The following is a 12,858-nucleotide window of genomic DNA, read 5'->3' as shown; positions in this document are numbered from 1 at the left end:
GGAAACGAAAGGAAGAAGGAAGGAAGGAAGGAAGGAAGGAAGGAAGGAAGGAAGGGAAGGAAAGGAAAGGAAAGGAAAGAAAAGAAAAAAAAAGACAAGACAAGACAAGACAAGACCTGAGGGCCTGAGGAACCATCTCCCAAACCGAAGCAAAAGTGGACAGGGGGCTGGGTGCAGTGGCTCACACCTGTAATCCCAGCACTTCGGGAGTCCAAGGTAGGCAGATCACCTGAGGTCAGGAGTTTGAGACTAGCCTGGCCAACATGTAGAACCCCCGTCTCAAATAAAAATACAAAAATTAGCCGGGCGTGGTGGTGAGTGCCTGTAATCCCAGCTACTTGGGAGGCTGAGGCAGTAGAATCACTTGAACCTGGGAGGCGGAGGTTGCAGTGAGCTGAGATCGTGCCACTGCACTGCACTCCAGCCTGGGTGACAGAGCTTGACTCTGTCTCAAAAACAACAAAACAAAACAAAAAGTGGACAGGGAAAGAGAGAGGGATACAGGAGAAGAGGACAAAACGGTGCCCTCAAGTAGGAAGGCCAGGAGATACAGCAGGAAGGAAAAAGGCTAGACCTCAGGGTGAACTTCCCAAGTGGGCCCTCCAAAGAGATCACTAAGCATGGGAGAAATCAGCAGGCGTGGGCGTGGGAAGTCAGAACAACTTCTTACCAACTCCAATCTTGGGAAGTCTAAACAGGAGAGATTGCCAGTTTCCTGCTAGTAGGAAGGTACAGCACAGAGGGACTGGGGACACACAGAAGACACTTCCAAGCTGCCCCCCGAGGCCCTTCCCAGGCCCAGCCCCTCCTGCCTGGCTCCCCCGACCCCCAACTCACCCAGGTTCAGAGGATTCAGGTAACTTCCAGGCGGCCCCCAGCTGCACGGAATCGCCTGCAGGCTTTCTGTCGGGGCGCAGGTTGTCATCCAAGCTGTTGTTGTTGTAGTTCCCTGGAGGAGGGAGTCGTTAAAACAGGCAACAAGGGGCCCCCCAGCAGGCCAGGCCCCAGGGCCACCATCCTCCTGGCACCCTCACTCTTCACTCTACATAGCAAGGTTAACCCTTTCTGTCTCTTTTTCTTTTTCTTCTTTTTTGAGATGGAGTCTTGCTCTGTCACCCAGGCTGAAGTGCAGTGGTGTGATCTCAGCTCACTGCAACATCCACCTCCCAGGTTCAAAAGATTCTCCCGCGTCAGCCTCCCGAGTAGCTGGGATTACAGGCATGCACCACCATGCCTGGCTAATTTTTGTATTTTTAGTAGAGACAGGTTTTCACCATGTTGGCCAGGCTGGTCTCGAACCCTTGACCTCAAGTGATCCACCCTCCTCGGGCTCTCAAAGTGCTGCATTTACAGGCATGAGCCACCGCGCCTGGCCCCTTTCTGTCTCTTCATCTCCGTCTTCCCTTAACTCCTACCTTCATGCCTAATGTCCTCAACCAATTAGTCAGTTGACAAGTACTTAGAACACCTCACAGAGATGTTGGGGGAACTGGGACCAGGTCACACGCCTACTCATTGTCCCAGCTTTCCCCGCAGGTGCCCAGGAAACTCACCGCACAGCCCGCAGAGCTGACCGCCATAGGAGGAGGGGACTGTCACTTCCACCAAGTGGCTCCCGTCGTAGCGAACTTGGAGCCCAAAGTTCGTGTAGAGGAGGACGAAGTTGCTGCTGAGCCTTATGGTCACCCGGCCTTGTGCAGGCCACACAGGTAAGGCCACCCGGTGGCCATTCAGCTGCAGAGGCAGGGAGGACATAGAAAAGAGAGTCAGGAAGGAACTCAGGATAAAGGCAAGGACGGGGACCCACGCCTGCAAACCCAGCACTTTGGGACGCCGAGGCGGGAGGATCGCTTGAGCCCAGGATCTCGAGATCAGCCTGGACAACATGGAGAATGCCCGTCTCTACAAAAAGTAAAAAAAAAAAAAAAATTAGCCATGCAGGTGGTGCATGCCTGTAGTTCCACCTACTTAGGAGGCGGAGGCGGGAGCATCACTTGAGCCCAGGGGATCAAGGCCACAATGAGCTATGATTGCACCACTGCACTCCAGCCTGGGTGATAGAGCAAGGCCCTGTCTCAAAAAAAAAAAAAAAAACAGGCAAAAAACTGGGAGCAGGAGGGGCTAATGCTGGTGGGTATTTCAGAGGGAGGAGGGAGTCCAAGGAAGAGGGTCTGGGTCAGCTGCGGGTGCCTCCCAGGTGCTATGAGGAGCCAGAGAGGTGGCATACAGGCAAGGAGGGGCACAGGAGAGAAGAAAGCAGGCTGGGTGTTCAGGGTCCAGGAGGCAGGAGGAAGACACCCACCATGACCTTACAGCCTCTGAGCAGTGAGATGCTGAGGTCAAAGACCGTCACGTGGACGGCTTTGATGTAGGAGACCTCCAGGTTCCCCCCGCGGTTCTCGTTGGTGGCGCTCACAACAAAATAGCTGTCTTCGGACCTGGACCAGCAAGGCCGGGTCAGGACATAGGTGCAGGTGCCCATGAAGTGGTGCAAGGCCCCGTCGAAGGTCAGGTAGTGGGGGTCGCCCGAGGCTGCGCAGGTGGCGGCACCTGCGGAGGGGAAGAGGGAGTTCACAGTCTCACTGCTCCACGCCCCGGAAGCTCTGACCCAGAGCTGCCATCCTGGACAGTCCACGTTGGCATGGTCCCCACGGCCCACCCACAGATGTGGTGTTTCCCTAGGAAGTGTGGTTGGCTTGGCTTGGAGCTGCCGAAGAGAAACACTGACTTCCCCAACCTCACCCTCTGGGTCCTTGCAAATGCTGCCCCTCCCAGGCCCTGGTGGAGACTCAGCTGTCTGGGGAAGCTGCTTTGGGCAGGACCCATCACCTTGCCTGGTGTTGCCTGGGCAGTCCCCAGCTCACCTTCCAGCCTGATGGCTCACCTTGGGCATGGCAGCCATAGATACCATCCTGTTGGCCACAGAACTCCTGGGCACTACACCTCCAGGGCTGGCAGCGAATTCTGTTGTTGCTTTCACAGACGCACAGCTCTTTGCAGCCTGGCTTGTACCACCGCTCCCCTACCTGGGGAAGACAGCAGGGAAGGAAGAGAAAGTGGTTTTTTTGCTTTGTTTTGTTTTTTCCCAGATCTGACACCAGAGCCCACCAGAGCTGTTCAGATCATTGGCTTAATAGTGGGGAGACATCCTCTCTTCCTGAAGCTCCGAGATTCGCTGCAAAAGCTTGGCATCCATTCATTTTTTCAGTCACTCCATCATTTCTGGGTCTGTTCATCATTTCAACCAAAATTGATCTATCCGAGGCCAGGTGTGGCAGCTCACGCCTGTGATCCCAGCACTTTAGGAGGCCAAGGCGGGTGGATCACTTGAGGTCAGGAGTTTGAGACCAGCCTGGCCAACATGGTGAAACCCCATCTCTACTAAAAATACAAAAATTAGCCTGACGTGGTAGTGCATGCCTGTAATCCCAGCTACTTGGGAGGCTTAGGCGGGAGAATCGCTTGAACCTGGGAGGCGGAGGTTGCAATGAGCTGAGACCGTGCCACTGCACTCCAGCCCAGACAACAGATCGAGACTCTGTCTCAAAAAAAAAAAAAAAAAAAAAAACCCAAAAACAACAACAACAACGAAAACAAAAACAAAAAACAAGGGCCAGGCATGGTGGCTCATGCCTATAATCCCAGCACTTCGGGAGGCCCAGGTGGGCAGATCACAAGGTCAAGAGATCAAGACCATCCTGGCCAACATGGTGAAACCGCCCCCTACCCCGTCTCTACTAAAAATACAAGAATTAGCTGGGCGTGGTGGTGCACCCCTGTAGTCCCAGCTACTTGGGAGGCTGAGGCAGGAGAATCACTTGAACCCAGGAGGCGGAAGTTGCAGTAAGCCAAGATCGCACCACTGCACTCCAGCCTGGTGACAGAGCAAAACTCCGTCTCAAAAACAAAACAAAACAAGAAATGAAAAGAAAAGAAAGAGCTTGCAGGGGGTGTGACAGCAGGCAGCAGGCCCTTTCTAGCTGCAGGGCTGAGAGGTCCACGCAGCCGCTCACCTTGAAGTAGCTGCCTGCGGGGTGGAGGCACCCACACTGGGAGCGAGGTACGCACTCGAGGCCACTGAGGACGAAGCCCGGATTGCATTCACAGGCCTCCACGCACCGGTCTGAACAGAACATGCCGGAGAATCCTGAATGGCAGGTGTCAGGGCATGGCTTCGCACACAGGGAGTACTTGCTGTTGGGCGGGCAGGCCATTGCTGGTGGAGGGAGAAGCTTGGGTGAGAAAGAGACGAACAAGCCATGGGGCCGGGTGGGAAACAGGAACGACACGTTCAGAAGGGTCCCAGCTCCAGGCTTCTGGCCAATCTCGAGAAGAGAGAGTGACTGTGAGAAGCTTCCTCAAGGAGGCTGGCTGGCTCCCTGCGGCTGCAGGGCCAGCACTAAGGCGCCTGCCCTGAGAGCCTTAGATAGACCTATGGCGGGAGCAGACGGACCCACCACTGGCAGCGCTGCTGTGTAGACATGCCCCAGGTGAGCTGTTGGCCCGCAGGGGACCGGGGCCACCTGTGAGGTCTGAGTCAGGGGATAGATTGCCCTAAAGCAGCTTCCCCAAAGAGCTGGGGCACACCAGGAGCTGGGAGGCAGCCTCGTTGCCTCCCCTGCCTAGGGCCTGTACCATGTGCCTGCATGTGATGACTTGGGCTGCACAGAAACACTTTTTTTTTTTTAAAGACAGAGTTTCGCTCTGGCTGCCCAGGCTGGAGTGCAGTGGTGCAATCTCTGCTTACTACAACCTCCACCTCCCGGGTTCAAGCGATTCTCCTGCCTCAGCCTCCCAAGTAGCTGGGATTACAGGCACCCGTTGCCACACACAGCTAATTTTTGTATATTTATTACTTATTATTTTTATTTTTTATTTTTATTTAATTATTATTAGTATTTTTTTGAGACAGAGTCTCGCTCTGTCGCTCAGGCTGGAGTGCAGTGGTGCAATCTTGGCTCACTGCAACCTCTGCCTCCTGGATTCACACTATTCTCCTGCCTCAGCCTCCCAAATAGCTAGGACTACAGGCGCCCGCCAACACGTGCCCGGCTAATATTTTGTATTTTTAGTAGAGACAGGGTTTCACCGTGTTAGCCAGGACGGTCTCGATCTCCTGACCTTGTGATCCACCCTCCTCAGCCTCCCAAAGTGCTGGGATTACAGGTGTGAGCCACCACGCCCGGCCTATTTTTATTATTTTTTGAGATGGAGTCTCCCTCTGTCACCCAGGCTGGAGTGCAGTGGTGCAATCTCGGCTCACTGCAACCTCCGCCTCCCAGGTTCAAGCAATTCTCCTGCCTCAGCCTCCAGAGTAGCTGGGATTACAGGCACCCGTTGCCACACACAGCTAATTTTTGTATTTTTTTTAATTAATTAATTAATTTATTTATTTATTATTTTTATTATTTTTTGAGATGGAGTCTCACTCTGTCGCCCAGGCTAGAGCGCAGTGGTGCAATCTCGGCTCACTGCAACCTCCGCCTCCCAGGTTCAAGCGATTCTCCTGCCTCAGCCTCCAGAGTAGCTGGGACTACAGGCATATGCCACCATGCCTGGCTAATTTTGGTATGTTTAGTAGAGACGGGGTTTTGGCGTGTTGGCCAGGCTGGTCCCGAACTCCTGATCTCGTGATCCACCCGCCTCAGCCTCCCAAAGTGCTGGGATTACAGGTGTGAGCCACCGTGCCCGGCCTCTCCCCTGAGTTTGGCACAACTCACGGCAGAAGTGGGGTTCCCTCCAGGGCTTCACGGCATGGCCTGCGTCCTGGCAGGTGGCGGTCATGGTGGACATGTGTGCGCACAGCAGGTGCTGCAGCCCCTGGAATCTGCACATATCAAGCATGCAGCTGTCGAAGAAGGAAGTGGCCTTCACATGCAGCAGGCATGTCCTGAGGGGAGAGACCAAGTCAGGGGGAATGGGATGGACGGGGGTAGAGCCTTGGAGGAGCCCAGGTGCCAAGCACTGCCCCTGTGCGACCCTGCCTGCCCTCCTTCATACTCAAATGGGCCACGAGTGTCAACCAGCCGTCCACAGAACCCTGGCCCCGACATGCTGCTCTGCAGAGATGAATCACAAGACGGGGGATTCACCATCTGGTTCTTCTGACACCTGCAAGAGACCCACCCCAAATGCCTTAAAGACAAAGGCTTGCTTCCAGCTCAGCCCTAACCCAGCAGGCAGCAAGGCTGGCAGGCTGGGACCGGCAAACCAGCCTGTCAGCTGGGAAACTCCTCCCAGAAGATGTTTGAACACCGAGCCCTGGCCAGGCACTGTGGGAGGCCGAGGCAGGGAGAATCACTTGAGCCCAGGAGTTCCAGGCCAGCCTGGGTAACACAGTGAGATCCCATCTCTTTAAAAATAAATATGAAATTAGCTGGGTTTGGTGGCGCACGTCCATAGCCCCAGCTACTCAGGAGGCTGAGGTGAGAGAATCAGTTGAGCCCAGGAATTGGAGCCTGCAGTGAGCTGTGATTGAACCACTGCACTCCAGCCTGGGCGACAGAGCAAGGCCCTGTCTCTAAAAAACAAACAAACAAACGAAAACAAAAAAGAATATTGAGCAACTGAAAGAACAACTTGAAGTCTCCAGGGTAGAGAGGAGAAAGGGGCAATGCCAGTCATTTTTTAAAGGGAGGGCACAGGCTGGGTGTGGTGGTGATGCCTGTAATCCTGGCATTTTGCATTTTGGGAGGCCAGGGCAGGTGAATCACCTGAGGTCAGGAGTTCGAAACCAGCCTGGCCAACATGATGAAACCCCATCTCTACTAAAAATACAAAAATCAGACAGGTGTGGTGGCATGTGCTTATAATCTCAGCTACTTGGGAGACTGAGGCGTGAGAATCACTTGAGCCCAGGAGGCAGAGGTTTCAGTGAGCTGAGATTGCACAACTACACTCTAGCCTGGGTGACAGAGCAAGACTCCATCTCAAAAAAAAAAAAAAACTGTTGGGGAGGGCCAGCAGCCTGGTCAACATAGTGAGACCCCCATCTCTACCAAAAAATTTTGTTAAAGTGAGCTGGGCATGGTATAGTCCAAGCTACTTGGGAGGCAGAGAAGGCAGGATTGCTTGAGCTCAGGAGTTTGAGGCTGCAGTAAGCCATGATCGTGCCATTGCACTCCAGCTTGGAAGACAGAGGGAGATCCCATCTCAAAAAAAAAAAAAAAGGGCGGGGGGAGGGCTGGGCGTGGTGGTGTGGTGGCTCACGCCTGTAATCCCAGCATTTTGAGAGGCCAAGGCAGGTGGATCACTTGAGACCAGGAGTTTGAGACCAGCCTGGCCAACATGGTGAAACCCCATCTCTACAAAAATACTAAAATTAGCCAGGCGTGGTGGCAGGCGCCTGTAATCCCAGCTACTCGGGAGACTGAGGCAGGATAATTGCTTGAGCCTGGGAGGCAGAGGTTGCAGTGAGCTGAGATCGTGCCACCGCACTCCAGCCTGGGTGACAGAAGGAGACTCCATCTCAGAAAAAAAAAAAAAATGAGAGTTCCAGGAAGGTGATGGAACCTTCCCGGGGCCCTGGTGGGTGGGCTCCTTGCTCACTCCTGGTCCTCGTCCTGGTCTGTCTGCCAGCTGTTCCCCAGCTCCTCCTTGTCTCCTGCTGGGCTGCCGTCCGACTTCAGGTGGTCATTGTCACTGTTGCCGTCATAGTTCCCACACAAACCACAGAGTTTGCCAGAGTAGGTGCTGGGGGAACAGGAGAGGAGCTGGCGTTAATGGAGAGAAGAAGCCTCAGTCCTCGAGGGGCAGTGGCAGAGAAGGCAAGGAGCTGGGGTCCCAAAACAGAGGGTGTGAGGAGGATGAAGAGGTGCGGACTGGACAAGAGGACCCCACGGCCCTCCCCCAAGCCTCCTTCCCCTCTGTTCATTGTCCAGCCACAGCAAACCCCTTGCTGGCCCTAAAACACTCCCGCCTTATTTATTTATTTATTTATTTTTTATTTTATTATCCTTTTTTTCAGATGGAGTCTCTCTCTGTCACCCAGGCTGGAGTGCAGTGGCGCAATCTCGGCTGACTGCAACCTCCGCCTCCCGGGTTCTAGCGATTCTCCTGCCTCAGCCTTCCGAGTAGCTGGGATTACAGGCGCCCACCACCACGCCCTGCTAATTTTTTCGTATTTTTAGTAGAGATGGGGTTTCACCATGTTGGCCAGGCTGGTCTCGAGCTCCTGACCTCAGATAATCTGCCTGCCTCGGCCTCCCAAAGTGCTGGGATTACAGGTGTCAGCCACCGTGCCTGGCCAAATTATTTATTTATTTATTTATTTTAGAGATAGGGTCAACCTCTGTGGCTCAGGCTGGAGCACAGTGGTGCAATCTCAGCACACTGCAGCCTCCAACTCCTGGGCTCAAGCGATTCTCCCACCTCAGCCTCCTGAGTAGCTGAGACTATGGGCAAGTACCACCACGACAAGCTAATTTTTTTTTTTTAAGAGACAGGATCTCACTATGTTGTCTAGGCTGTTCTGGAACTCCTGGGCTCAAGTGATCCTCTTGCTTCGGCCTCCCAGCGTGCTGAAATCTCAGTGCAGGCCACTACGCCTGGCTAATATTTAAATTTTTTTTGTGGAGATAGGGTCTCACTATGTTGCCCAGGCTGGTCTGGAACTCCTGGCCCCAAGGGATTCTCTGGCCTCAGCCTCCCAAAGTGCAGGGCTACAGACAGGAACCCTTGCACCTGGCCTCTATAAAGTATTTTTATAAAGTCTTTCTTTTGCTGGGCACAGTGGCTCACCTCTGTAATCCCAAGACTTTGGGAGGCCAAGGCAGGAGGATCACCTGAGGTCAGGAGTTCGAGACAAGCCTGGCCAACATGGTGAAATGTCGTCTCTACTAAAAATACAAAAATTAGCTGGGCGTGGTGGTGCACGCCTGTAATCCCAGCTACTTGGGAGGCTGAGGCAGGAGAATTGCTTGAACCTGGGAGGCAGAAGTTGCAGTGAGCCGAGATAGCACCACTGCACTCCAGCCTAGGGAACAGAGCGAGAGATCCTGTCTCAAAAAAAAAAAAAAAAAAAGAAGAAGAAGAAGAATCTTTCTTTCCCTTGTTTTGTCCATCTGGGGAGCCACTCTTCCTTCGAGAATGGGACCAGGTGACTGCCCTTCTGAAAGCCTCCAGAAATCACTAGTGCTCCTTCTAGCACATTCCCAAAGCATGTACATCCATCCAGCTGTCTATCACATGCCCCAAAACAATTTTCTCCTGTCTCCTGGTCCAAAGGGATCCCTGCCACTTAAGCAGGGTGCTTCCCACCCATCGGGAGGTGCATAAAGGATCAAGTAGTGGTGCCAGGGATGGAAGGGGTGTGGACAGAGTGGGCAGCAGGAAGAAGAGGCAGCAGGAAGAAGTGGCAGCTGCCTGGCTGGGACACTGCCTTACCTGGACACTGTAACGTACAGCTGCTGGTCACCATCCCATCTCACCCGCAAACCGAACTCCGTCTGCAGCTCCACAAATCGCCCGCTTGCACCCAGGAAGACGCCTTTAGAGGGTATGGCTGGGAGAGTAACTCGCTGACCCCCAACCTGGAAGGCAGGGCAGAGGCAAGAGACAGACAGACAGATCTGGGGGTCAAGGAGGACCCCAGCAGACTTCCATTTCCAAGGCTGGAAGGCAGGACACCATCCACAGTGGCCTAACAATCTCATCCACCAGGAGTGGACTGGAGCTTCCTCACCACTGTTTTGTTTTTGTTTTTAAGAGACAGTGTCTTACTATGTTGCCCAGGCTGGAGTGCAATCGTGCAATCACAGCTCACTGCAGCCTCGATGTCCCAGGCTCCAGCAATCCTCCCACCTCTGGAGTAGAGGGGACAACAGGCAAGTGCCACCACACCAGGCTAATTTTTTCTATTTTTTAAGAAACAGGGTCTTGCTATCTTGCCCAGGCTGGCTTCAAACTCCTGGCCTCAAGCATTCCTCCCACTTTAGCCTCCCAAGGAGCTGGGATTGCAGGCCACTGTCTTGTTGAACCCCATCCGTGGAAGGGTTCAGGGCTTGGAAGGGTCGGCCAGGACACACAGTCAGACCCTACAAGGATGGTGGGAGTGGAATGGGGCTCACCAGAGTGCGTCTGCCCTTAAGCAGGGTGACAGTGGTCTCGGGCAGGGTCACGTAGACTTTGCTCAGGCAGGACATGCCTTCCTGTCCCTGCTCCTCATTCTTGGCTGTCACCCTGAAGAATGGGTCTGGGTGGGGAGAGGAATAAAGAGAACCCAGTGGCTCATTTCTGAACATCCGCCACGAGCAGTGCCCTGAGCCCGGCACCTCAGGTAGAGATGAGCGCCACCGAGACACTGGCCCCAAAGTCCAGTAGGTGAGGCCGGATCCACACAGGAGCAGACCACGACTGCCTCTTCCAGAAGAGTCTGCAGCCGCAGCGTGTCTGTCTCCGCTCAGTGGCTGGAACATCCTCCAGGGCATCTGTGCTCCCTAACCACTACCTTGTTTTTTTTTTTAAACTTCATTTATGTATGTATGTATTTATTTTTTGAGACAAGGTCTCACTTTGCTACCCAGGCTGGAGTGCAGTGGTGTGATCATAGCTCACTGCAGCCTCCAACTCTTGGGCTCAAGCGATCCTCCTGCCTCAGCCTCCCAAGTAGCTGGGACTATAGGTGTGTCCCACCACACCCAGCTGATTTTTTAATTTTTTTTTTTTGAGACGGGGTTTTGCTCTTGCTGCTTAGGCTAGAGTGCAGGAGTGCAGTGGCTCGATCTCGGCTCACTGCAACCTCCGCCTCCCAGGTTCAAGCAATTCTCCTGCCTCAGCCTCCCAAGTAGCTGGGATTACAGGTGCCTGCCACCAAGCCTGGCTAATTTTTTATATTTTTAGTAGAGACGGGGTTTCACCATGTTGGCCAGGCTGGTCTCAAACTCCTGACCTCAGGTGATCCACCCACCTCGGCTTCCCAAAGTGTTGGGATTACAGGCGTGAGCCACTGAGCCCGGCCTGATTTTTAATTTTTTTTTTTCATGGAGATGAGAGTCCTGCTGTGTTGCCTAGGCTGGTTTCAAACTCCTGGATTCAAGTGATCCTCCTGCCTCAGCCTCCCAAAGTGCTGAGGTTACCAGTGTGAGTCATTGTGCCTGGCCTTCAACCCTCACCTTACAGAAGAACTTGCTCCTATTTTGCCTCTTCCCCCATCTGCGCCCTGCCACTTCCTGCCACCCACCATGCTCCATGCTTAGCAGCGCTGCCCACAGACCCCCCCCTCCAGGCCGCGGCAGCATCTCCAGGGCCTACCTGTTGAGTTGCCACAGGGCTGGGCCAAGATGTAAGTGCACTTGCCCATGAAGCCAAAGTGCCTCCCATCAAAGGTGACATAATGAGGGTCTCCGTAGACCAAGCAGGTGGCAGTGCCTGCTGGGAGGGGGAAGGAGAACAGGCAAAGCTGCTTCTGTGGCTCCTCCAGGCTGGACCCCACATGCCGGCCAACCCGCTGCCCAGTGGCAGTCCCCCGTTCCTCTGCTCAAGCGAGGGATTGGGATCCCGGCGTCACGTCTACTCCAACAGGCTGGCAGGCAGGGACAGCATGGGGAGGGGCTCTCACCGTAGGGGTGGCATCCGTACTGGCCATTCTTAAGCTGGCACACAGTGTGTGTCCCGCACTGAGAGATCTGGCACTGGACCCGACTGCCCGGCCAGCAGCGGCAGTGTTCTGTGCAGTTGGGGCTGAACCACTCTGCCCCAGGCTGGGAGAAAGGGATGGGAGGTCACACAGTCATATAGCTCCTAGGGTACTTCTCCCTTTGCTTTTCTTTTTCGTTTTTATATTTATTTATTTATTTATTTGAGATGGAGTCTCGCTCTGTTGCCCAAGCTGGAGTGCAGTGGTGCGATCTCAGCTCACTGCAACTTCCACCTCCCGGGCTCAAGCAATTCTCCTGCTTCAGCTTCCCAAGTAGCTGGGACTATAGGTGCCCACTACTATGCCCAGCGAATTTTTTGTATTTTTAGTACAGATGGGTTTTCTCCATGTTGGCCAGGCTGGTCTCGAACTCCTGACCTCAGGAGATCTGCCTGCCTTGGCTTCCCAAAGTGCTTGGATTACAGGCATGAGCCACTGTGCCCGGCCCTTCCTTTCCTTCCTTCCTTCCTTCCTTCCTTCCTTTCTTTTCCTTCCTTCCTTCCCTTCCTTCCTTTCTTCTTTTTCTTTTTCTTTTCTTTTTGTTTTTGATGGAGTCTCACTCTATTGCCCAGGCTGGAGAGCAATGGCGTGATCTCAGCTCACTGCAATCTCTGCCTCCCAGGTTCAAGTGATTCTCGTGCCTCAGCCTCCTGAGTAGCTGGGAATACAGGCACCCGCCACCATGCCCAGCTAATTTTTGTATTTTTAGTGGAGACGGGGTTTCACTATGTTGACCAGGCTGGCCTCGAACTCCTGACCTCAGGTGATCCACCCGTCTCAGCCTCCCAAAGTGCTGGGATTACAGGCATGAGCCTCCGTGCCCGGCTGTTCTTCTTTTCCCTCCGCCATGCCCGGGAGAGAGGCTGCTCTCCCATGCAGACCTGACCTTCCTCATGTGATTCCTCTCCCCACCACCTACTTGATATTCCCACCATGACAGCACATTTGCACGTGCTTTTCTCTCCCCCTAGAACGCTCTTCTCTCCTGCCACTTGTTTTTGTTTTTGTTTTTTAAGAGACAGGGTCTCACTCTGTTGTCCAGGCTGGAGTGCAGTGGCACAATCATGACTCACTGCAGCCTTGACCCCCTGGGCTCAAACCATCCTCCTGCCTCAACCTCCCAAGTATCTGGGGCTACAGGCACATGCCACCATGCCTGACTTTTTTTTTTTTTTAACGTTTTGGAGAGATGGAGTCTTGCTATGTTGCCTAGGCAGGTGTTG

At 53.8% G+C, this 12,858-nt stretch overlaps 1 protein-coding gene across 1 annotated transcript in view; it reads right to left on the bottom strand.

The window, feature by feature from the left end:
• ZAN (zonadhesin) overlaps window positions 1-12,858 on the bottom strand; it is a 60,258-nt gene that overhangs the window by 26,144 nt on the left and 21,256 nt on the right. Inside the window, 12 exon segments of the mRNA XM_054560305.2 lie at window positions 838-949; window positions 1,554-1,734; window positions 2,303-2,550; window positions 2,885-3,026; window positions 4,014-4,216; window positions 5,721-5,890; window positions 6,001-6,111; window positions 7,549-7,692; window positions 9,385-9,530; window positions 10,068-10,192; window positions 11,251-11,367; window positions 11,558-11,699. Coding sequence (XP_054416280.1) covers window positions 838-949; window positions 1,554-1,734; window positions 2,303-2,550; window positions 2,885-3,026; window positions 4,014-4,216; window positions 5,721-5,890; window positions 6,001-6,111; window positions 7,549-7,692; window positions 9,385-9,530; window positions 10,068-10,192; window positions 11,251-11,367; window positions 11,558-11,699 — 1,841 coding nt within the window.

The sequence above is a fragment of the Pongo abelii genome, chromosome 6 (assembly GCF_028885655.2).
Source record: "Pongo abelii isolate AG06213 chromosome 6, NHGRI_mPonAbe1-v2.0_pri, whole genome shotgun sequence".
Classification (NCBI taxonomy): Eukaryota; Metazoa; Chordata; class Mammalia; order Primates; family Hominidae; genus Pongo; species Pongo abelii.
Note: the sequence above shows the minus strand (reverse complement) of the source record. Positions and strands in the feature narration are given on the sequence as shown.